The sequence below is a fragment of the Stegodyphus dumicola genome, chromosome X1, assembly GCF_044657685.1.
Source record: "Stegodyphus dumicola isolate Sdum_Otavi_A_Nest chromosome X1, ASM4465768v1".
Lineage (NCBI taxonomy): Eukaryota > Metazoa > Arthropoda > Arachnida > Araneae > Eresidae > Stegodyphus > Stegodyphus dumicola.
Genome location: NC_140780.1, coordinates 49985838 through 50012907, shown reverse-complemented (window position 1 = coordinate 50012907; position 27070 = coordinate 49985838). Strand labels below are relative to the sequence as shown.

Below are 27070 nucleotides of genomic sequence, written 5' to 3'. Positions count from 1 at the left end.
AGAATATTTCTGAAAATCATTAGAGATGGGGGAATGAAAACTGCCTAATTTAGATTTCATTAATTTAATAAATTTCATTTATCGCTGGGAAACATTGTCCTTAGTACAGGCTGAAAACAGAACTGGAAGATTTTAGTGATCTACTGGGAGATGTGATTAAAAAGAAACAGCCCAGTAAAACCAAGAGGGTTTTTGCAGCTATGGGCACTGAATATTTTTGTTTCAAATAAAGCAAACATTTCCGGCACTGTGCACATTTATTCTATTTAATATAGTTTCCTTATAAAAATTACAGGTAATATCTTAAAATATTGTTTATATTACACTGTTCACACATAGTAATAGTTTTGCTGGTGGAAAGGATGGATAAGAAGACGACTTCATCCTCTGTTGGTTGTTTGGATAATTACAGTTTTGCAGGCATTTTCAAAAATTTGAAAATTATGAGGTACATAAAAAAGTATGTGCCATGCAAGAACAGGAATGTTGAAACAAGCTATCCAAATAGGTTCAATATTGTGTTCCCATAACAAACTGGACCATGAGCACAAGCATGAATGTGCAATTCAAAAAATGTTGCATAGTACATGCAGAAATTTGATGGTATTTGTGATTCTTACTGTTTTGATATCTCTATAAAAACATGTTATACAATAAAACATCTCCCTATTTTTTCACTGCTTTACATTTTATCTAGAAATTAATCTAAAACACAAAAATCCTGTACTTTATATGAATGAGAGTTGGTCAATTAATTATGGTGAAGCATATGAGGCTCTCTACGTATAAGGAGGCATACCTTCACTGTACACCAGACATTAATAAACCGATGTACTTGATATCTGGTCTTGTGAAGGACTGACAGAACTCCAGTCATGATTCTTCTCTCAGTCCAAGAACATGTCATGTTGGAATACTGGATGATCAGCTCAAAGAACACTGGAGAATAAGTTGGCACTTTCACAACTTTATTCATGGCTCAACTACACCAGTGAAATAAATGCTATAACAAAAGGCGCAAAGGATTAACTTTTTGCAGCCAATCACCGACTAGATGCAGCTCCAAAGCATTGCAAAGGAACATCTAGATGGTGTATAAAAGACATCTTGATGTTAAAGCATAACTTTCACGTGAATGTGATTTCCTAGAACCATGCAAACTGTACCAATACCTCGCAGATGAGTTTACAAACAGTATGAACAGCTATAACCATTTGAGAAAGGATGCCCAATGGGACTAAAGGAAGCATAGTTGTCAAATGACAGGATCACTAGACATTTAGGCTGGAGCGATGCTACCATTCAATGTTGTTGGCAGGAATGAATGAATCATGGCCACACAGAGCACCAAGAAGGTAGCACTTTACTGAAGGTGACAACAGAACCTGAGGATAGAGTGATTTACATTCACAGCCTAATGCATCCTTATCAATAACCTAGTGTGTCACTGGGACATAAGTGAATACAATGTTCATTGATAGGTGATGGGGAGAGGCAAGATCATAGAGGCCAACAGCATCAATCGCCTCTTCCCTTTGCACATTGCCAGGTTGATGCCAGGAACCCCTTTGGTTGATATCCCATCACTGACATCCTTATAGCCTTCCAGTACATTCCTAAACTTACTTGATTCTATGCTCTATAGTGTTAATGCTCCCTTTCACTGACCCTTGGCCTTACATTTAAACTGAATAATGCCCAGACACATACTGCACACTTTCTACTGTTTGTCCATGCTTCTTCAATACTTTCCTGGCTATCTTGATGACTAGATCTCTCCCCAATTTCAGTACGCTTGGGCTTTGATGACCAGGCATCTCCAACCATCCCTGGATTAATTTAACATGCCAGTTGAAAATGTATGGCAAAAAATCTTGCAACAAGCCATATAACAGCTTGCATCAGGGCTAGAGAGAGGCCAACATATTACTGATTTTTTTCCTCTTGTAATACTTCCTGAATAAAACATTCAATACTTTCTCTATTATTAGCATTTCATTTTCAATAAGGGTGGGTACATTGTGTGACAAAAATGGGACAGTTCCATATCTCCTGCTTTACTGGGCTGATTGACAAATCAACCTGCATTTTTCATGTCTTGAAAAAGTGACTTAGCAGATTTATACATAGTATTGTCTTAACGTAGGCATCTGTAACATAGACATTTGTGACACAAATCTGACTTTTTTAAAAAGAACATACCAATTTTTTTTCCATATTTCAATCTTATGCTGAAGCTTCATAAAAATCACCTGGGAAGTTTTTAAAAAATAAGGTCCCGAAATTTTAATTGAATTTGATATTTATAAATATCTCTTTTATTATTAAACTTACTTGATTCCTTCTTCCAAGGAAATCAATCACTAAGGCATTAACACTCTCGAGGCCAACAAGAAACCATTTATTTTTATTTAATTAATTTAATCTATATATATATTTATCTGCATAAAATTTAGCCTTTTTTATGATATGCTATTTGATTTTTGTGATTTAAAAAATGAAAAATTTGAACTTATTTGGAAGTAAGAATAATATTTTAATAAACTAAATATAGGATGATAAAACTGTATAAAGCGAGTGTATAGCAAAGTGATAAAAATCGCTCAAAATTATATTCTAAATTCAAATGCTGCTAATACAACTTTCTGATTTATATATTTTATCTGAACGTCCCACTGAAAGACATATAAACAGTGTTTTACTGTATTTTCTCTTTTTAAGGTAATTTTTCTTTTAATGCAGTTTTCAAAGGCATCATGAGGAATACAGGGCAACAAAGCATTCTTCTGAAAGAAATGCTATTCAAATAAAAGATTTTTTTTTTAATTATAAGAATAAAGATGTTTAAAGTACAAAATGCAAATGAATAAATATAAATTTTTAAAGTAATTGTTTGAAGCACTATAATTCAACCACACAATTCAAATGATTAAAATAATATTCTAACAAGAGAAAAATGTCTAATTGCCCCAAAATAACAACTGTGATTAAGAAACATAATATGAAGTAAAAACATATGCAAGAAAGGCAGAAATCATATTTTCTTCCCCCTCATGCAGAATGAAAGAGAAATAGAATTTCACCAAGTGGTTGGCCTGAAAAAAGTGTGCCAATGTAAATTACAGAATTACTGATTAAATTTCACACCAAAGTTTGTTTTTATGCACAATTTAAGTTGAAGAATCAAAATATGAAAAAAACCCGGTATGCCATATGAGGAGTAAAATGAAATTCTAAAAAGAGAAAAATGTCTAAAAATAACTGTTATTAAGAAATATTATTGAATGAAATAAAAATATATGCAACAAGGAAAGAAACCGTACTTTTTCCCCACTCGCACAGAATGATAGGGAAATTATTGAGAAATATGCCAACTGAATTATTCTTAGGACGAAGTGAAAAAAAGTGTGCCAAGGTGAACTTCAGAATTACTGATCAAATTTCACACCAAATTTTAAAAAATTTGGCTTTTAGGCACAATTTGAGTTGAGAATCATAATATATATATAAGAAAAATAGGCATGTCATTTTGGGAGAAGTGTGATTTTGTTTCAAAATATGTATGTTAGAACTAAGCTAGATGTAAATTTAATACATATCCTAAATTACACTTTCAAATCATGAAAAAAGTAATTTGAATTTCCTCAATCAACTCAGTAGAACAGGAGATTTAGAACCATCTAATTTTTTTCACTGAGTGTACGTCACATCTACTAATGTTTGTCCCATTCGGATAACTTTGCCTTGGTGCACCGTTTTTTATGTTAGAGTGGTGCATTATAGTATGGCTGGGAACTGTACTCTTGCAAAATTTACCATATATTTCTTTTAGATACGCCACATGCTCTGTGGATATCTCCCATACTGCTAAGGCACATGTTAAAATGTCTTTTGTGCTTATAAAAGCACAGCACACACTTATCTGCCCAAATAAAGATAGTTATTTTATAGTACTTCACATTCCGCTGGAGTCATCAAATTATTGTAACAATGATTTCTGTCCATAGATTAAGATCTATTTGAAATATAAGAGAAGATTTCTGTATAGTCTGTATGATGCTTCATTAGGATTCACCATAGAATAGTTTCATCTTACAAAAAATCTTATCACTAAAAGCTACCATTTCTGCGTATAGTCTGTAGACCTATTTAGTTGAGTACATTTGTTTACCATACACTTATTTCGTACTGAAGTCTGACATCATAATCTGCATACCATATTTGCATATGCTTATTTTTTTTTAGAAATGGCTGCAGCATTTGTTCACAGAAAAAAATCACCATTTTGTTTAGGAACAAAAGTCACATTTTATAATCAAAATGTCATGCATCGATTTCAGACATTTTAGTCTACACCAAGGATGTCAAACTCGCGGCCCACAACAAATATTTTTGCGGCCCGGCCAATATATCGGCAAATAATAATATATAATAATAAAATAACATATCGATGAAGAAAAAAATGAAATGTTTACTGCTAAGTAATTAACGATAATTTATTCAGTGTTGTTAGATTACTCACAGCGAGCTGACACACACACTACTTAAATTACAAATGCGTGTGAGTAGCTTGTGTTCAGCTACCTTCGGCTTTTGGGGGACACGTGCACTCAGAACTTGTACGCATCCCCCGATAGCTGAATGTGGCCGAACTCATGGTCTGAGTTTTCCAATCATAGTTTTGTACGATATATTGGTGCATGCATGTGCATACACTTTGCTTTATTATTAATTATTACTTAATTCATATTGTTACAGATTTCATAGTTATTTATTTAGTTAGTTTTTTTTATTTAGAATTGTAATTAGATTTGCTTCATGTTGCCTTAGCAACGCAGACGATTTTTGAAAAGACAGCTGTAGAACAGCGCATGCATTTAATACCTAATAAATACATATCTCGTAATTGCTGTTGCCATCCACAAAAATCCAGATATTTATAGATGTTTCCAGTATATTCGAGAAATTAATTATAAAGCTTATAAAAGCCGAGAACAAACAACTCATCTCAGTAGTAGCTGTAGTTCTAGCGAACTGTTTGTTTACTTAATGCTGTGATTGATTTGTAGCGATTTCACTGTGAGATAGAATTAGTTTCTCTGTTTTGAATTGATTTTTGCTAAACGTTTGACATTTTGTGATATTGTTAGAATATTTTTGAAGAAATATTTCAGCATTTTGATTTATCTCTTGTGGAAAGAATAAATTTTTGTTAACTTTTTAACGTTAACCGTGTTTATTCCAGCCCTTTGTATTCATTATGTCTATATCAAATCCAAGTGGTAGTAAAATTAAACGAAAAATCGCTGACGAACATAGAATATTCCAAGTAAAATGGGAATTAGAATATTTTTGCTGTGAAATAAAAGATAAAATAATCTGCTTGATATGTAATAATACTATTAATGTACCAAAGTTATATAATATTAAACGTCATTACGAACAACACAAATCGAAATATAACAATTACGAAGGATTAATGAGAGAAGAAAAGTTGAAAGAGTTCAAGTTAGGAGTGAAAAAGCAACAGTCCATGTTTAGTAAAGTATTGCAAGAAAGTGAAGCGGCGGTACATGTAAGCTACGTCTTGTCCGAGTTGATAGCTAAACGTTCGAAGCCTTTTACTGACGGTCATTTCATCAAGGAATGCCTAATGAAAGCTGGAGAAATTGTTTGTCCTGGAAATGTGAAGGCTTTTCAATCAATTTCATTGTCTCGAAATACAGTTGCGAAAAGAGTTACTGATTTAGCCACGAATTTAAGTGATCAGATCAAAGCAAATTCATCTAGTTTCGAAAGTTTCTCCATTGCCTGTGACGAGAGCACGGACATTAGTGGCAAAGCTCAATTAGCAGTGTTTCTTCGTTCTTGTGACAAGAATTTTAACATTTTTGAGGAATTACTGGAACTAATACCGATGCCTGGTACTGCCACAGGAGAAGATATATTTACTTGTGTTTTTGGACTTCTGCAGAAATACAATCTACCTTTGGCAAAATTAAATTCTGTAGCTACAGATGGCGCTCCATCAATGACCAGGAAAAACAAGGGCTTCGTAGCATTACTAAGAAAAAAACTTAGTGAAAATCACGGTTCAAACATTCATCATATGCATTGTATTATACATCAAGAAGTTCTATGCACGAAAGTAATAAATATGGAGAATGTTTTGTCACATATAAAAAAAGTTATAAATTTTATAAGATCTTGAGGTTTAAATCAGCGTCAATTCACTGCTTTCTTAAGTGAGTTAGATAGTGAATATTCGGGTTTGTCCTACTATACAGAGGTATGTTGGTTATCTTGCTCCAAGATTCTCAAACAATTCTGGGATTTAAAAGAAGAAATATGTCAGTTTTTAAAAACGAAAAGTCAAGACGTTTGTTTTACGATCCAATATGGATACAAGATTTATCTTTCTTGGTTGATATAACCAAACACTTAACCGATTTAAATTTATCATTACAAGGAAAAGATCATATCATTACGAACATGTTTGACATAATTAAAGCATTCAAATGTCAACTAGTTCTTTGGGAAAAACAACTTAAAAATGAAGATTTGACGCACTTCCCGATGTGCAGCATGAACAAATCAAGTTTAGATGATACTTGTTCGTATCAAAAATATGCAGAAAAAATTGCAAATTTAACAACTGAATTTGAAACGAGATTTAATGATTTTAGTTCCCTCGAATACAATTTTTTTTTGTTTTTGTTTTCTTCGATGTTCTCAATAAGTATTGACTCAGTACCCAGCCATATGCAAATGGAGGTGATCGAGATTCAATGCAACTCAAATTTAAAAGCAAAATTCATTGAAGTGGGCGTGCCTGAATTTTACAAATATTTACCAGCCAGGTTTGAAAATACTCGAAAATTCGCATATGAAATTATTTCCATGTTTGATAGCACTTATCGGTGCGAGTAGTTATTTTCAGTCATGAAAGGTAATAAATCTCCTATTAGAAACCGCATTAATGATGCTCACCTTGGGTCAGCGTTGAAAGTTATCACTGCAAACAAAATTTCTCCCGAAATAGGAAAGATAATAGCAGAGAAGAGATGTCAAGTATCAGGATGTAAACATTAAAATTTTCTTGTTCTTTTCTATATAAATATATATATATATGTTTATTATTGTATTATTCGAAATAAATCTACGTTTCTATGAGTATTGATTTTTTTTTTGCGCCCCGCCTAAAGTTAAACTTTGTTTGTTTGGCCAAGTATACTTATGAATTTGACATCCCTGGCCTACACAGATGATTATTTTAAGTGTTTGCATGCACAATATGTCTTTTCATACTAAATTAATAATTCTCTACAGCCGTGGTTTCCAACCAGTGGTATACATATCCCTGGGGATTCACCATGGCTTAGTCAGAGGTAGGCTAAAAATTCTCAGTAATGACAGAAAAAAATCAAGTATTATAGCAAATTAAGAATACAAACAAATGCAATTGCCATTATTTAGGCGCACTTCATGATCACTATTAACCAAAATGTGTAAAAAACAACATAATTCATTCTACTTAACTCCATCCATAGTTGTTAAATTAGTGAATTTCTTAATCATTGCACACAGCCACTCCGTTCTCCACTCTTTCAACTATATTTTCCCTATTAAGTGAATCACTCAGTCAATTATATACTTCTCTTTCTGCACAATTGTGACAAATTAATTTTGTTTTAATCCCCCCATTGTTAAATGTAAAGGGAATGCAGGTATAGGGAAATTGCAAATTGTTTTAAAATGTTCAAGTTGTTAAAACAAATATCTTCAAACAGAATTAAAACTGGATAATAGCTCTGAATTGGTATCGATATTTGCCACTCATTTGAGTGAAGCCCTTTTTTCTAAGCACACCAATTTGAATTATGCTTGAAAATTGATTGCTTGAAAAGGAATATCTTCGTTTCCTTAAAATAAGATAAATTCACTTTACAGAACAGTTCTATAACTATTTTGAAAATATATGACCAAATTGATTCAGTGGTCAAAGATTTTAGATTTCTGGAGCTTAGACGAAACAATTAGACAAAAATATTTGAGACCTTTTACAATTTCTAATCAGAAAATGAGCTTAATGAGCTTTGATTTACGAAAGAAGTCAAAGGAAACATAACCTACTTAAAAAAGGGTTCACAGGGGCATTCCAAACACTACTTTTCCAAGTGATGAGGACTGGATTTGAGATTCTTTCAGTTGAGATTTCTTTAAAGCAACCTCAAAATTAACATTGTCAGAGTAAAAACAACATAAGAAATTTTCTGGTATTAAAATAATACAATGGGTAAAATATGTTGTCAGAATACTGGATGAGGATGATGAGGTCATGAGTTTTAAAGGGGGGAGTTGGGGATTCCATATAATTGCAAAGATTTATTATGGGATACATGGAAAAGCTTGCAACCACTACTCTACAGCACTTAATTGGCTCTGTATCTCTCATAGTTTTTGAAACAGCATTACTAAGCTCTGAATTTTGTCAGCAGTTGCTGCAACTGGTCTCATTTTGCAAGACACTCTTTTTTTACTATAGCTAGATATTTAGAAATGTAGTTCACTGTGTTCACCAGTTATTTAGAAATGAATTTCCCATTCACTTTATATATATAAACACATACACAAAATATCAAATATACAGTGAAATAGATTTAACGCAAAAATGCTTAAGAAGAAATATCGATTAAATCAAAATAACACAATGGTCCCGACAAACTAATGTTTACTTTCATGCATTTTTTTTTTTTTTCTTTTAACTCGAAATGAAAACTGCTTAACACAAAAAGATTAATTCTTTGGGAATGAACAAAATATAGAAAACACCAGCCACGCAGGTGAGATTAAAGAAGTGAAAGAGATGAAGCAAAAGAGATGTGGTTTTGCATGTTTTGTACACAGGAGGCTAACTTGCCACATAACTTGACGTATAACACATGACTTGGCTTTGAAATATCCTCGGAATAGCCTGTGACACTAGCCGATTTTGTTTATCTAAGCTACTTTCACACTCCACCCATACAAACGCCACACAAAAAATCAAATCTCTCATCAGTTGGCTCCGAAATTCGGTGATGAGCACATTGCAGTATGTGTAAAAATCAGCGAGTTTGGTTTGCGCCAAAAGAAATGCAGAAGGAGGATATTGAAACTGAGCCAACACTTAATGAAATCGTTTAGAAAGTTTTTGTATTACTGAACTGTCCTACTGTATCATCGGAAGAATTCACTGCAGCAGATGATGATAATGTGTACACGGCCCCAATTATGGCAGACAAAGACAGTTTGGAGTTTGTTCAAAGCTAAAAAAAAAATCATTGATACATATCCTGATGACGAAAATGAAATGAATAATACAGCTCCTGTTCCCACGTCATCCGAAATGAGGAACATCATGAAAAGTATGCGCAGTTGTTTAGGTGCACATTCCAATGGTGATATGAATGACAAAATGGATGACACTGAACAATTTGTTGACAATTTGATGCTGAAAAAGATAATGCAAAGAAAAATGTCAGACTATTTTCTAAAAGCTCGATAAATATTTTGTTTTTCAAAATATTGAAAATTGTGTATTAAGTTCTTGTGGATGATTTTGTTACATTGATTTTTATTAAATATATACTATATAAATAAAATGTACTCTAATAAAACTTAATTTTGTTTAATATATATATAGTATTTCCCCAATACCCTTTAACACGAAATTCTTTTGACATGAAAAAATATTTCATTCCCCCCAGTTTCATGTTAAATGATTTTTACAGTATATAATAAAATTCTAACTTCAACTGGTAATTGTCCCTAAAGTCTTTTTATATTATATGCAACAAGGTACATTTACTGATCATACCAAGTGTTCAAAAAATCCGCTTTTCATTTCACCCTCAGTGCAATAACAAGAAGGCTGGTCAATAGAAGAGATGGTGATTAAATGCAGCTGGCTTTTCTATACCACGACCAATGATTCTGTTCCATTATTTGTCATGTATGCAACATACAAACAGAAAACATATGCACAATAGCATATCACTAGAATATTAGATAATTACAGCAACAAATTCCTCATGAAAAAATCAAAAATTTACTCTGCAGAATGAAAACTAAGGGTGAAAAAGAGACTGGCAGAGAATGCTAGTGTGAAAAGAGGCTGGCACTCAATATCAAGTAGCTAAGACTTTAAGTATCAAAGATTATCAAAGGATATTCTTTTAGGATAGTGGAATCACTATGTGGAGTGGAATTTGTTTCATTCACTGAAAAGACTTTAGTACCTTTGGCAACTACATTGCAACAGCACAAAAACATCCTGATAAATACTTTTAACCATTACATTAGACATTTTGTGGCAGCAACACATCCAGACTTCATTCTAACAAATAACACCAGTTCATGCACAGCTCATATAATGGATGATTTCTGATGACTAAATAAAATCATATTAACAGATTATAAACAGCATATTATTCAGACATTAATTTTACTGAATGTGTATGAAATGCTCACATGAGAGCTGCAAATTTTTATCAACCAGTTCAAAGCCCCACATAAGTATTCCAACTCAAGTAATGATTACTGCTTTTCTGCATCACAGATCATTTGACTCCTGACATAAATTATCATTTAACCAGCATTTGAAAAAAAAAAGTAGGGATTATGTATTTTTCAAAAAGCATTTCCTATTAAAAATTATATGTTCTTGTTTCGTTATTTGGTGTCATACTCCCTTTTCTTAATATTTCTTGTCGCTGCACATTCTGATATTTTTTTGTGTATACAAAATAGGCAGAGACGTTTAGCATATTACTGTATGCTTTAGTCGTAATGTTGTCATCATTCCTGGTTTATGACTGATTTACACTTTTTCCTTGAGAATCACAGTAGTACGCATATCTCTTCCCATAAATTGCTACTACATGTCAATGACACTGATTTTTACTTTTACTCCTTATCAACGATTCAACTGTAATAGAGTAATCAACTATTCAGATGAATCAAAAAACAAAAAATATTTGATCGCAAAAATGTTTTTCAAAATATGAAATCAAACAAATAAACCTGAGATAATTTCTGTAATTGTTTCTTTGTTCCTTCTAGCTCTTCTTCAGTTTTCCTTAATTGCTCTTTTAACCTTTCATTTTCTTTCTTTACTTCTTCATAGAGCTTAAAAATAATGCAGAAAAAATATTAGTTCACCAAGCTTATTTCAATATCAAAAAACAATTAAACAAAGGCAGTTACAATATAACTTAACATTTGATTAAAATTAATTTTTACATAATCTCCTTCAGTAGAAAAAACAACAGTTCTATGACGATATGCCAAACAAAATCAAAACAGTAACTACTTTATATTCTGAAAATATAAAAACATATATTATGTGAAAAATAATGACATTATGCATGAAATCAATTTTTATAAACCTGAAATTAAATAAAATATACTTTTTTATAATCTTTATTTTCCTCTTCATTCAAGCTGCTCTTAGAGCTTATGGAACTGTAACGTGAAGGTGTATCACTTCTAGAAGAAGCTTCTGATGCAGTATCTGGAATAGATGTTGAGGACCCATACCGGTGACGAGATCTTTCAGCAGGACCCTTTAAAGATTAATACAACAAATTATTATATGGAAAAAATCAGCATTTAATATTCAAATGTTGCAAGCAGAACTATTAATCATAATTTCTTACAACATTTAAACAACCTAATGCCAATTAACAAAAACATCTGCACTGCCACATTGATTTTAAAACAAAACAAATAAAATTAGATACAAGATAAAATCACAGATAATTAAAGAAATAATACCCATGTTATTTTCCGCCTGACAGCAAATTTCATTTCATATAAACAACAAAACTAATCTGAACAAGTTTTCTGTCCCACCCCTTTTAACTTGCTTTGGTAATGTTACAGTAAAATACAAAAATTGAAAAAATATACATATTTTTAAATCTTGTATATAAACATACAACAGCAACAACCAAAGGGTCACATGGACCCCATATTTGAACTATAATTTGGGATTCATGTTTGATCTCAAGAAAATGAGTTAGCAAAATAGGATTTTTACAGCCATTTCCCATGTATGGTAAAATGTGAAAGCCCTCTTGTGGGGAGAATTAAGGTAAATAGGTAATGCATATCATATAAATTAGGTAATCTAATCTAACCTAATCACAGAACAGTAATTAGTATAAGGACTACAATACTATAATTTTTCAGTCTTCTAACTGAACCTGTTAACATTTAGCAAATATGCACCCAAGCTCAGCAGTTTTATGTACCATTCACTGCACAGAACAGATACAAGCAAAATTCAACTACACATGAGAAGAATAAAACTTGATGATAACTTTTTAAATACAGTTTCGTACGCATTTTTATCAAGCTTTAGTATTATCATTAAGCAAAGTAGTACACTGACTACCAATAAGTATTTGGACACCTGTGATAGAAAAGAAAAACTAACTTTATTCAAAATCAATAGTTGGTAGAGCCTCCACGAGAGGTAATTACAGCGTGGACCCTCTGGGGCATACTTTCCACAGGTCTTTGTATGACAGCTAGTGGTATTTTCTTCCACTTGGCTTGGAGAAGACATAGAAGTTCCTTCACCGATTTTACAAGGGTAGTGCACCCCTGAATTCAGCGATGCAACTCGTCCCAGAGGTTCTCGATAGGGTTCAGGTCTGGATACTGGGCAGGCCAGTTCATTCGATGAACTCCATTGGCACCATACCAAGCCTTGGTTAACGTCAAAACATGACAACTGGCATTGTCGTCCTGAAAGTAACAGGGGTCCAACCCGTAAAACTGTCACAACGTAGGAAGCACATTGTCATCCAAAATAGTGCAGTAGGCATCGGAGTTGAGCTTACCATGAATGGGGACCAATCGTCCCAGCCCATACCCAGGAGAAACACCTCCAGACCATAATTCCACCTCCGCCGAACTTGACCGTTGGCACAATGTATTCTGGCAGGAGACATTCTCCAGGTAGACGCCAAACCCAGACCCTTCCATCTGAACAGTAAAGAGTGAACCTTGATTCGTCACTCCAAAGAACCCGTTTCCACTGATCTACGGTCCAATTTCGATGTGCTTTGCACCACATTAACTCAGCAGAGCGGTTGGACTTTGTTATCAAAGGCTTATGGGCAGCAGCATGACCATGAAAACCAAGCAAATGTGCTTCCTTACAGATGATATTCATTGAAACAATACTCCCGGATGCCTGTTGAAACTCCTCGCGGATGAGGGCCATCGGTTGGGTGTGGCTCTTCCGAATTTCTCTGGATAGCACTCGTCGGTCTCTATCTCCCAGTTTTGTTGTCTGACAACTCGGGGTACATTTCTACAGTCACCGCTCACCTTCCACTTCTTAATCACATAGGCCACTGTCGATTTTGGGTACTTCAGATCGCTAGATATGTCCCTTATGGATCGGCCACGTTTGTGATACCCGATAATTATACCTTTCTCGAAATCAGAGAGCTCCAAACTGCAAGGCATCTTGCATGCGACAAAAGCCGATGCTGTTTCCTACACGATATATACCGGCGGAATCTGTGATGTACCTTAGGACCGCAGATATTGTCATTTGCATAGGTGTCCAAATACTTATTGGTAGTCAGTGTATTACCATTAAGTAAAGTTAGATGACCTATTACTTCAATTTTATTTATATTTGGATGTTTCATTTTGCCAGAGATGTGATTTTTGTATGACTTTGCTTATACCCAAGTCTCAGCGATGTGAAAGATATATATGCCAAATTTCAAGAAGCTCGAATAATATTTGGGGGTTGCACACACTGATCACTTTTACCTCAAACTAGTGAAATTTCAAATATCAAAGTGCCTTGTACATATGGGCTTCTCATATTTTTCTTTCATCTTTTGCAGGTAACTGAACTTTAAAATGGCAACCAAAAGAGGAATTTGGCTGCAACATAAGGTGCCTAGTAGTAAGTTTTTAGGAGTTCAAAGTGCTTCAAAGGAAGAAGCACTTTTATTTTTTATTTACCACCACAAAGAAAAGAAAAAGACACTTACGGATGCTGATAAATCTACTAGTACTTAACCACAGGTAGCGTGGAGGAAAACAAATATATGTCTTAAAGAAGAATATTCACGCTGGTATACAGAAGCTGTAAAAGCATACCAAAATGTGGATAACGAGAAATTGAGAATGACTGAGAAAGCAAATGTGAAATGGCAGATTTGGAAAGATGATCTCATTATTTGACATTTCCCGCCAAAATGTGATGGACATGACTACTGTTTGTTGCTATGTAAATTGTAATTCTAGTCATTGAGCCGAAGAGCAGCACAAATGCAAATTTATCAGGGATTTTAAGTGTGCGTTTGGGGCTTCAGGGTTCCTTGGAGTTACTGGCGTTCCAACAATGCAGAGGTTCTTTTGAGATACACTTCTAAAGCTAGAGGTTGCCAAGTTCTTGGAGTCACTGTTCCTTAGCCAACATGATGTTTGAAAAGACAATAAAGAAATTCGGTCATGACTCTGAAGTTTCTTGAGTTCTATTAAGGTAATCACAAGTCAACTTACAGTCCACTATACATGAGAGATGGAACACACAACTACTGTATCACAAGAAGATAAAGACTATATTAGGTCGTAAAGAGAAGATCATACAGAGTTCATCACTGAATAGAGTAGACAAGGTTTTCACCTTGAAAATACGAACTAAGTGTTACAAAAGAAGACAAAAATCATTCATATAAGAATAAATATTACAAAACTATCACTGAAATCAATAAGGCAGTTAAATTGGGAGACTCGTGTAGTGAAGAAGAGGCTGAATTTTCACCTCCAGCAATAAAAAAATTATGTTCAAGTCCTAGATCATACACTCACTTCTACTTGGGATCGAGAACAGCTCTCTATTTGACAAGCAAGTACTTCATTTATAGCAACTGCAAAGAGCCTAGGCCCCAATGTTTGAAAAATTTCTGCATCTCCAGCTAACTGTTTACCAAGCTTGGGAGATCAATAAAAGTAAAATAGCAAAAACTGAAGAGTCGCTCTTTCAAAATCCCCCTGATTTGGTCCTGCATTGAGATAGCAAACTGTTGCCCGTCGCAGTGCCAAAATTTTAGAAGACAGACTTACAGTGCTAGTGGGTGGTAAAGATTTTCATCACTCGCTTAGCACACCTGTTGCCCTGAAAGGCTATGGTAAGATGATGGGTGAAGCAGTTTTTCTGAATTTAGGCTATGTGACAATGTCATTGGTATGTCTTTTGATACTACAACATCTAATACAGGACTGATCCAAGGGCCATATACCAGAATTGAAAGGGAATTTGGATGAACATTATTGTGGCTGGCTTCTCATCATCACGCCCATGAACTAATGCTAAAAGGAGTGTTTGAGGAGTGTTGTGGCATATCATCAATGATCCTGACATCCAGATTTTTCAGAAGTTCCAAAGTCTGTGCGCTTCGCTTGACAAGAAGTCATATTCGTTAATGCTGGATGAAGGAAGTCCCCTTCAAGGCTTTCTAAAACAATGAGTGAAAATGGTTAACTGCATTCAAAATGTCCTCAAAGACAGAAGTCATCTAAGAGAAGACTGCAAAGAATTGCAACTCTCACTCCTGTACCTAGGAGGTTGGTCTCAAAACAACTTCAGTTTCAGGATCCCAGGGGATTTGCATCAAGCAAGGTGGATGACACAGGCAATCAAAATTGTCCTCTTCACTAAATAGTTTAATATTCCTCCAGAAGAATTTAAAGGAATGATACAGGTTGCACATTTTGTCAGCTCATAAACGTTCGCTTTCAGCACGAGGCAATTCTAAGTCGATGGGTTCCAAAGAATGATTTGGATATGCTACACTTCCTCAGAACTTACCCAAATGCACATGTCAAAAAAGTGCTTTCACATTTGCTAACAGACACCTTTGGTATCTGTCATTAACATAGGTAGGATTGGCTCGTTTGGATGAACGTATTACTCAGGCTGATAAAGAAAATAAAACTAACAATTTAGAAACCAAACCTGCAAAGAAAAAGGAAACAAAACAATTAGAGGGTAAAAACCTAGTGTTTGTAGGAAAAGATCTGAGACCATTTCATTACTAATAAAACAAAGACATTCTTTGAAATGTTCGGGATCACAATGTGACAGACTACTGTAATGATTCTCTAAGAAGCTATGTGAATGCTCTTAAGGTGGTCAATGACAACAGAGAAAGAAAAAAGTGCTCTGATAAAGCTCATGGGTTTGTTCAGGGTAGTCGAGCATCATAGAAAAGTTTTCACCAAGAGAAAAAAAATTATTGCAAAATTCAAAGTTGATTAATATAACACATTTTGCCTATCATACTGCCTATTAATTTTGGTGTCTAGTTTTAATATTATTTTAATGTTGTGCTTTCTCCTTTTCCCAATAAAAGTAACTAACATTGAAAAGTCATATGTTTGCCTACTTTTACAAAACTGATCAAAGTATGCAACCTCTAAACATTAACCAGTTTTCTTGAAATTTGGCTTGTACAACTTTTACATCACTGAGATTGGGAAGTCAGCAAAGTCTGAAAAAATTTTGTTATTTTTTGCCTTATAAAATGAAACACCCTAGTATATATAATACATTAAAACATCTCACAGCAAATAACTGCCATAGATGACTTCTTGTGAAAGTGACTAACATTTCTTAAATCATAAATTAACATCAATCCTAAAATAACTGAGTCATTGTCTTTAAAGTTATTACCTATACATCAGGAGCAAAATTGTCTGGTATTATCAACGGTTACCCTAAATAAGTTTCACTGCATATTTATGTAAAATATAACAAAATATGGTGGCTTTGCTAAGAAATGATTGGTGACCTCAAAATTAACTCTTATAGATTTTATGGTCTCTCCCTAAATTCATCTGTTCTCCCAAATTTGAGATCTTTCCATGTTACATAATGCTGCTTGAAAAATGAAACTAAAAACCAAAATTAACCAATCACCGATTAGATATACTTATGCATGGATTTGATATATATTCTGCTTTCCAAACAGCTGTCATTCTTTTTCGTAGCTTCTACCCTGCTAACATTCACGCTGCTTTGCCTTCCAGTCTAAGATGCCTACGTTTTACTTTTAAAACCAGTGTAAATAAAAAGTATCATGTTTAACTATGACTGGATAAATGTTTACCAAGATGATTTGATATTTGTGAAAATAAAGACTGGTGATTCGTCCAAATCCAGTAGCACTGTCTGTATGCCTTCCCACTCAGCCCTGTCTACAGCCACAAGTACCAAATTCCTTCTACGCAATTAAAATACTACATACATACGTTCAAATATGTATACTTATATAAAGATCATTTTCATGCACATGACATAAAATATGATAGCTCATAACATAAGAACATGCTTGCAATCATAGGTTGTTAAATACTCCTTTTGTAATTTACAGCGGCCGAGCGGTAAAGTCGCTGAACACTGGTAGTTCGGTCCGAGGTTCGAATCCCGCGAACGGGCTGGCTGCATGGGCGTTTTCATGGTTTTCCCCATGTGTAACGTGTATACGAGCCAGTTTCCCTTAGAAAGTCCTCCACGAAGGCATCCCTCCCTTTAGGCAAATAGCTCTAGTGTGCTTTGCCGTAATTAAATACACCAAAATCCGCCTTTTTTTTATACAAAATATTCTTGACAAACGCAGCTAAATTAGCACAATATGTGTGCTTTTCTTGAACAATTACAATATATAAAATCTGATGTGTACACCACATGACTTCCTTATACGGAATATTAAATTATATGCATTTTTTCTTGCATTTCATTTAAATTTATTAGACTGAATTAAGTCTACTTCGCCGACAGCGCATAAACCACAATAGAATAAATGCATTCTTTAAAATTCACTCTAGTATTTGTTTATCATAGCGACACTCTGGCGCTAGATTCACTTAACAGTATTATATTTCGTTCATATTATAACTCATAATGCACAAAATTTATATCGTTTAAAGAACAGAATTATCTAATCGTTCCCACATGTTCTATTCAAATACTATAATAAAGCTAGAATGTTGTATAAAAGAAATTAAGCAAAAAAAAAAAAAAAAAAAAAAAAAAATTAAAAACCAAAAAGAAACAGTTTTTCACAGACGATTGAGTATTTTTCATTCCATTAATTCAGTTCTCACTTCGCAAGAAGGCAAAAATACATAAAAACTCAAAATATCTATATTAAAAATTACGAAGTAAATCTTAAACACTTATTTCCTCGAAAAAATTCCAGAAAGGATTAAGCATGATTTAATTGGCAATAACAAATGAAGGCGTTATCCTTGTTGTTGCGAAGCTAAGTTTCTCTAGATTGGCAACAAATCCACTAGTCTGCTGTTTTAAATGTAAACAATCAATGGCTGCCATCATAAAAAAGGCTTAGCACAGCTAAATTAGCACAATATATGTGCTTTTCTTGAACAATTACAATATATAGATAAGCACTGGCTTATATGTTTGCAGGATTGGAAGCAGGAGAAGACTGCATAGATTATGACAAGAAAATTAAGAATAATACCATTCTGTTTCTATTTTATTTCCATTTGTTACTTATAGTTCTGATTTACATATTTTGATATTGTTGGCTAAAAGATTGTTTGCATGAAGTTCATGCGTCATGAGGAATTATTTGACAAGAATTCTGGCTCTCTGGGCTGGGTCATTTCCAGAGAGATTTACTAAAAGTCTATTACTGTTTTAAGATAGAAAGGGGTAATAACCAAATCAATTAGGAGACTAAATAGCCTATAACAAATTAAAGTTAGAATTTTAGTTTACATATACTTTACCTCCCTCTTTCTCTCATACACAAACATATATATAGAGAGAGAGCAAGAGAGTGATGAAAACAAATTTAGAAGCACTGATATAGGAATACTGAGATGTAGAAATTCAGAAATACTGATGGCACAGGATATAGATAGCACAGAACATACATTCATACTGAAGAGGAAGAATTCTGGATTGCGTAGAAAGCTAAAATGTCGAATCCGTTATGGCTAGGAAACTCGGCAGTCGAGGTAGATTAAATTTCAGTTTTATTTCAACTGACATTTGTGGCCACAGTTTACTCGGTACTATAATCGTGTGCACAATTAGCCAATATGGAAGCTTACCAACAGAAGGTTTTCGTTTAGGTTAGAAAGGTTTCAGTTTTCAAAATTTTGAAAGACGGCTCACTCTTTCTGCACCAAGAAGCATTTACAAGAAAGATATTAGAACGATAGGGAGATGCTACGACATCACACATCCCAGTAAAGAAGTCGAGTCTCAAGGTTGACTATGGTGAACCGAACGACAATGGCATGATCAAGATCAAGGAGGCGAAGCCTCTCAGCAGTCAAATTCCATGCTGATCAGTAGTTGGCAGTTTTCTGTACTTGGCGATGGGCACCCGACCAGACATTGCTTACGCAGCGAGTTTGATGTCTCGATAGCTGAAAAATCTTACAGAGATTGATTGGGAAATTGCACAGACAACATTAAGGTACCTTCGCAATACCATAGGACACGGCATTGTGTACAATAATGAAGATGATAGAAGTTTGATGTTGTTTAGTGATGCAGATAACAACAGCTGTGCAGAAACATGCAGGTTTCGAACAGGTGTTATTTCTTTCTATGGTGGAGGTGCGATTACGTGGTGAAGCAAGCTACAGGAGGCCATATCCAATTCGACGACAAAGGCAGAGTTCATGGCAGCAGCTGATGCTACAGAAGACCTGATATATTTGAAGAGCTTGTTCAGTGAGATAGCTAATAATGTCTCATTGTCTATCCTACAAATTCATAATCAGAGTACTATCAAGTACATCAAAAATCCAATGTTCCACGCATGCACAAAACACACTGACCAAAGGTGCAAGTTTGTGCAAGATGAGTTCTCGAAGGGATGTTTTCAATTAGGCTATGTCAGAAGCAATAAACAACGAGCAGACATTCTGACGAAGGTGCTTCCAGCACCTCAGTTTCATTTCCAGAAGAAGTTGATTGGTGTAAAAACGGTCAAATATGTAAAGGTTAATCTATATGAACAATGACTATTTTCATGCTCGAAGGAGGCTGTTGAGAATTAAGAATTTAATTAATATTATGTGCAGTTTTAGTGGCATCATTGTTATTTTTGTCATTCTAAAATTTGTCATGTAAACAGTAAGATGTACGTAAGTTCTCTTTACCTTTTTTGTTAATAAAGTTCAAAAATTCAATTAGCCATCGCTCTGAATGTTAATTTTATAACAAATATTTTAAGATTTAAAGAAATCAGTTTTGTAAAAATTATGAAAATTATTAAATTATGATATTATTATGAAATTCACACTGTATGTAACTTGTTATGCTTAACTAATGATGCTGCGTTTTACATACATCAATCAATCGGAAGGAAGAACCACAGAAGCTAACAATGCAGCCTGACTACATAAAATTCATAGAAGCAAAGATTCCTTGAAATGTTGCATTCGATGAGGTATAGACATTTGATGTTGCATTTGACAAGGTAATTGATTCTCAGATCTTACAGCATTTTTACGCATCTAGTGAAAAAAAAAAAAAAAAAAAAAAAAAAAAATTTTTTTTTTTTTTTTAAAATAGCAGTGTCCCCAAATCTGTGTCTACTGCAATCTACATCAAATATGGGAAACAGCAGATAATAAAAAATATTATGCGTAATAGAATATTTATGTGTAATCATATATGCTCAAGCTAAATTTTAATAAACTGCATACAGTTTATCAAAATGTTACAAAGTTTAAATAAATGTACTCCCTACTACAGAACTGTCCCAAAATATGTGGTGGTCAGACTAAGGTGACTAATTTTAATATTATTGAGTCCAAGTTCATTATCCACATACGAGGATTTGTGAGTGTAGTAACTTTGCAGTAGGGAAGCACTTCAAATCAATCAAGCTGCAAATCCTCTTGAATAGTTACAACAAGAGATAGAGTTACAAAACTCTCGGAAGATAGGGGATATGATGAAGCATGTTGATTGTATGCTTATATGCTGGGCACCTTAATAGAGAAGTAAAGACGAAACTTCAATTAAAACTGCAATAAAAATCAGCCAGGTAGCATTCATGTACTTTAATATTATTGAGTCCAAGTTCATTACCCACGTATGAGGATTTGTGAGTGTAGTAACTTTGCAGTAGGGAAGCACTTCAAATCAATCAAGCTGCAAATCCTCTTGAATAGTTACGACAAGACTTAAATCAAATAACCCAATCCAATCCACACTTTAATTTTGAGCTCTTATGAAACATTTCACAGGTTCAAATAGCATAAAAATTAAATATTACTATATGCAGGGAAAATTTTCAGGAGACCCCCCCCCTATCCCCAGTCAGAAAATGTTTTGACAACAACATATAAAACCTAATATAACACTAGCATGTAATTAATATGAGAATGTGACATGATATATATGCAGACCACACTAGCAGAAATAATATATGTATGGTACAGTTACAATTTTTATAATAAGATAATAAGCACAGCAGAAGGCTAAGAAGTGCTCATTAAAATGATCATGAATTAGGCTGAGTTCTTACGATTTCATTCTGAGAAACGTAGGGAAAAGGGCAAAGAAAAAAGGATCATATATTAAAACTGTCATCGGAATCTGCCAGGCGTCAATGCTTATAAATTTTAGACCTGCCAACATTAATTTCACAGATTGAGGTTATCTTGTACTATAGCTTTCGCAGAAGGCTTGAAAATCAAAATATAACTTCTTAGTTTCATTCTATCTACTTTTCTCCCACACAGTTCTTCATAAATATCCAAATATTTCATGAAACCGTTCTGAACCTAGTGTTTTCCAGAGTTTCACAAAGTTGTACTTTAGTGCAATCACTGGAGGGGGGAGGGAACCTTCAATGTTATTTCCACTTTTTGCCTAAAACAATGACCTTTCATGAAAGCAAAATGACATGGGAAGATATATGCAGTATAAAAATAAAGTACACTGTATGCTATACAAAGCATTTTACAGTGCTCTTTGAAAGTATGGAGTAACAGATCTGATGTTTGAATACTATTCCCAACAACCAATATATTAGTGAAAAACTAATGTACCTGTGCTGTGAGATTGAATTCACAAGATAGCATAAAATCATAATTGTCATAGTCATAACACATAAAAGCCATTAGCTACTCACACAGGTCAAACAGAGTCTAAATTGTAGCCAATCATGAAAGGTAAATTTGCACATGTAGGAATGTATATACAGATAATCAGGTTGCTTGCTTAACTATGACTGATCAGTTAGTTGTTCTGATCAGTTAGTTCATCTTGGCATAAAGTTGACAAGTTAAAACATTAAGGGAAAATATCTATACTAATTTTCATGATTTAGTCATGTCCAGTTGCCTAGCAACAAAGTTTATGTCAGCTATAACCATTACAACATCAAGCAAATGCTCTCTAAAGTATATTATACAGTTCAAAAGATGACATAAAAATTTAAAAAATACTTTTTATCAAAGCAGTGTCTAAGAAATATAACATTAGTCCAAACTTTCCATGTGTATTGCTGCCTATGGTCACGATTTTCTGGAAACCAGGACTAGGCATGCTGGGGCTAATATTTCGATGTGCTTATATTGAGGTAACTTTTATCACCATGTTTATATGTTTAGTATTAATAGCCCTTTCTTGCTCAGTGCATGTTTTGAACTGTACTGGACATTTTAATTAAGGCAAAGCATACTACATTAGTGATGCGAGCAACTCAACAGTTGTATAACAGTAATTTCTTTAAAGGTTAAATTTTGTGGTTTGGCAATATTGTATTGTTTTTATGTTTTTAGAATAAAAGCAAAAATGCACCATGATTTTGCATTAAGGTGGATTGCCTGTTTTATAGTGAATTAATTGGGTGGATTGCCTGTATTACTTAATTATAAATTTCTCTTTACATTTCTTTAATGGAGTACCGACTGAATGAACAAAATTCAGGTAGAGTCTTGTAACAATTAACTTCAGTTACTTAATTAGGTAAAGAATTTAATCATGAAGGTTATCTTGCCTGAAGTTTCAATTTTTAACCCAAAATTCTAGAACAGGTAAAATTCAAGTGTTCCATATTTCTTTTTTTCTATCATAACAAACATGCAGTTTTAAGACGATACGTACGGACTGCAGCTTCAAATTCCAATACCATTCAGATTTGAAAGATGCCACCCTCTATAGCAATATAAAATTGCTTTCATGTATATTTTCAAAGTACATAGTAAAACAAAAAGTTTTAAATTAAAAAAAAAAAAAAAAAAAAAAAAAAACTACTCTTCATGGCACACCAAAATTACCATTACCTGCTCATTTATTATTTAAGCTACTTTTAGATAAAACTAGTTACTCACGTAGACACTGTTGCCAAAAAAAGATGCAACTTGATATATTCAGAAAGCTAGGTATATGAATTGTGATTTCTAGATTTCACAGACAGAGCAAGGTACTGTTATTGAATAGCAATATTATGTTTATTTCAACTCAGCAATTATTTGTTGCCAATTAAGTGAAATAAAGCTCTCAAATTACTCAAATTTTAAACACAATGCTTGAATATATGTTGTATCATGTTAAAATTTTTTAAAATTAGCAATGCACATTTTATGACATAGTACATTACCTGATTAGAAGTGTTAGAATTTATGAATAAAACAATTAAAACATTATATGGCTTGAAATAATACTAAATTAGGATCAAATAATTAAGGTACACGTGCTAAGGATAATACAGTCAAGTGATACTCATAAGTACGTTGACACCAGTGGTTCCTCTCTCCCTGTTTATTTCTATTAACAGTTTAATTTGCTCACTAGTAAAACATCTACAATTTTTGCAGATGGCTTGAAACTCTATGCTTCCATTATTTAAGCTACTACTAACAGCAAAACAATGGCAATATCCTAACAGTCATCTACTACCTATTACAGATATAGGGTTTAATATAAATCAAGCTTAAACAGATGTTTTTTGTGTAAAATCGCAAAACTGTTCACTTGATAGGGAACTCTTCCAAACTTTTTTGTGCCTTGCTTACATTCTCTGCTAATAAACACATCATCAGATTTTGTCTTAAATTATATCAACTAAACAATTTGAATGAACAGTTATCTTCTCCAACCACTGTAAATTATGAGATACAGTCAAAAATCGTTAATACGGACACCCATAATCCGGACCTCAAAGCTACAAACTTTCTGCGCATGCGACGCGTTGACGCATGTGCGTAAGACCTTTACGGCTGCGAATATGCATGTGCGCATGCGCAAAATGCGTTTACACATGCACATTTAATGTATAATGGACAGTATAAGCTAAGGTAAAATTATCTAATTCAGTTAATGTTGCAGATTGCGTTGTTCCTTAATCTTCGAATTGGATCCAGCTTATTATTTTTTGCAAACTGTTAGAGCAATTTTATAAAAGTAAGCTTGAACTTTCGATTATGTCAAATAGAATTTCCGATATATATTTACTAATATGTAAAGGATCTACAAAGCGAAACTATGTTTCAAAGTCTATTAAAGAAAAGTGGAATTGCTGCAAAAAATGACCTAACCATTCCGAAATTTGTTTATATATTTCACACTGCTCTGCTGCGAGGGGGGGGCACTGCGGCGTGCAATGAATTGGAAGTTGATCTGTCAGCACTATCCTTATCTTCAGGGCAGATGTTTTCATTTTATTTGGCTTATAATTCCTTACTAAATATAGTATTTCATCTCGATGTACTCCGTCTTTGATATGATTTAAAACAAGTTCCTTGTCATTATAATTCGCTTCCAATAGTGAAGAAAGTTACAGAGGTTATTGAAAACGAAAAAATTTCGATTGACAAATTAATCGGTATTCTCGACACAGCAATTAGAGGACTTGAACAGCAGAACTTTGTAACTGAACAAGAAATTATGTCTGTTTAATAGAATTAAAGAGAAAGTATTATCACATGAAACGAAGCAACTTAAACAACTTACATTGAAAGAAATGTTTAATAAAGTAAACAAATAAATATTAAGCTTTTTCTTTTTGTAAATTTTTATACCCTTTAGATCATAATTGTTCTTTATTTCATAAATTACGGTTTCATATTTTTAATTTTGTAATTTCTGCATGCCATTTTACCAGATTTAAACTGATGATCTATAATCCGGAAAAATCGATAATCCGGAATCGCCGAAGTACCGACGAGTCCAGATTAACGACTTTTGACTGTACAACACTTTAACATGCAGCAGTGTCGACAATCTTTTGATCAAGAACTAATATCTTCTCAGACTTCACATAATGCTTTCTTCTTTCTTTGCCAAAATGCATGCAATACAGTTTTCACAATGACAAACTGATACTTCTAGACGGTTACACATGTATGTTGTTCAAAGAATAATCTCATGTTTTCTTATATGGATTCCATTTACAAAATGAATTATTATTTCTGAATCTTTCCCATCTCTCATTGCCAATTGGAAACAGCTCGCTGACTAACTCCCAATTGCTCAGCGAGTCCTTTTTGTGTCTGCAAATCATCTTCATCCAACAATGCTTGCAATTCCACATCTTCATAATTTTTGGCGGTTTTCCACATTCATTGTCTGCGACATCAATGTTACAATTTTTATGCCGAAATGATCGTTCACACGTGTCTTGTGATGGAGCATGTTCACCATAAACTTCTTAAAGTAACTAGTATAATTCAGCAGCAGTTTTCTTCAAATGAAAACAAAAAATTAATGCTGTCCGTGAATGCTCTTTGTTCATATAAATTTCAACATATTGAACACAACAAGATAGCAGTAAGCACTCACTTTTCCAATTTATCATTCGTGCACATCCGACACCTTTTATGACAGCAGAATGGTGCGTCATCTCTTGTCTAAAATGCACATTTCATACACCTAGTATACACCGTGTTCATAAAAGCTATCACACAAACTTTATTTTTGCAACAATTGGCAGTATTCCGAGTAAACATATACTTCCACTAACAAATAAGTTTTAAATGATGCAAATATTCATGTTTTCATATTTTTAAAAGAAAAAAAAATAGTTTTTGTCTAAAATATGGAATTAGCTTTTTACATGTTCTTCTGGTCTCTATACTCACATTTAAGAAAATTTTGTGTTTGTTATAAAAAGTAAAACATTGACTCATGTATGACAAAAATTAACTGACATACTTATTTTCAGAATCTGCGATATTTAACATTTCGAATATGCATCGAGGGCTTAATAAATAAATTAGAATAATTAGCGGTTGATTTTTCTTTTCCAATTAAATAACAATCAATGATAGTCTTTGTATTTTACATCACCAGCATCTTAATATATAATTTTGTGATATATGGTATGCTGAAAGAATTTTCACCTAAGTAATTTATAAGTTTTCGAAGTTCTACATTATTAATATTCTAGTGAAGTTTTATTTCTTTAGAATTGTAATCTGGTAATTATACAAAAAAAATTATTAAAGTACAAATATTTATTTTCAATTGATGCAAATAATATTATGAGTTGGCTATATGCTAATACTGAAACATACTAGAACATGAATTCTCTAAGTTTGTGAATATAATCTCCATTTTGAAAAATATTACACTGCTCAATATTTTCCACAATAATCCACATAAAAATGCTTGTTACCTGATCTTAACTTCAAATGCTTTCGCTCTAAGTGATATTTTACTTTTAGTCATGCACAGCATTTTGGCTCTTCGATTTGTATGTGGCCCATGAACAAGATTCCGGATTTTAATATCAAATATCTCAATTAGTATGGGAGTCCAACTTCTTGCATTTTATTTTTTCATAAGAAATACAAAACTTCCTTAAATATAAGCGCAGTGATTGGAGGAGCACGTGAAAGGCTAGATTTCATTAATTTTAACAAAAGAGATATTTGTTTTTAATTTTAAAAAGGCAAAACTGCCTCATTTAAAACACTTTTGCAACAGGGAGTATATGCTTACAACTAACTAACTGTTGGGAAAATAAAAAAAATCCAGTTGGTATTT

General features: G+C 33.4%; 1 protein-coding gene across 4 annotated transcripts in view; it reads right to left on the bottom strand.

Moving 5' to 3' along the window:
- Positions 1-27070, bottom strand: part of LOC118195112 (protein phosphatase 1 regulatory subunit 12B-like) — a 234081-nt gene that overhangs the window by 11461 nt on the left and 195550 nt on the right. For all 4 annotated transcript variants that reach the window (XM_085807799.1, XM_085807801.1, XM_085807800.1 and 1 more), the window contains 2 exons: positions 11451-11606; positions 11065-11169 (listed from right to left, as the gene is read on the bottom strand). In XM_085807799.1, coding sequence (XP_085663925.1) covers positions 11065-11169; positions 11451-11606 — 261 coding nt within the window. The remainder of the gene's footprint in view (positions 1-11064; positions 11170-11450; positions 11607-27070) is intronic.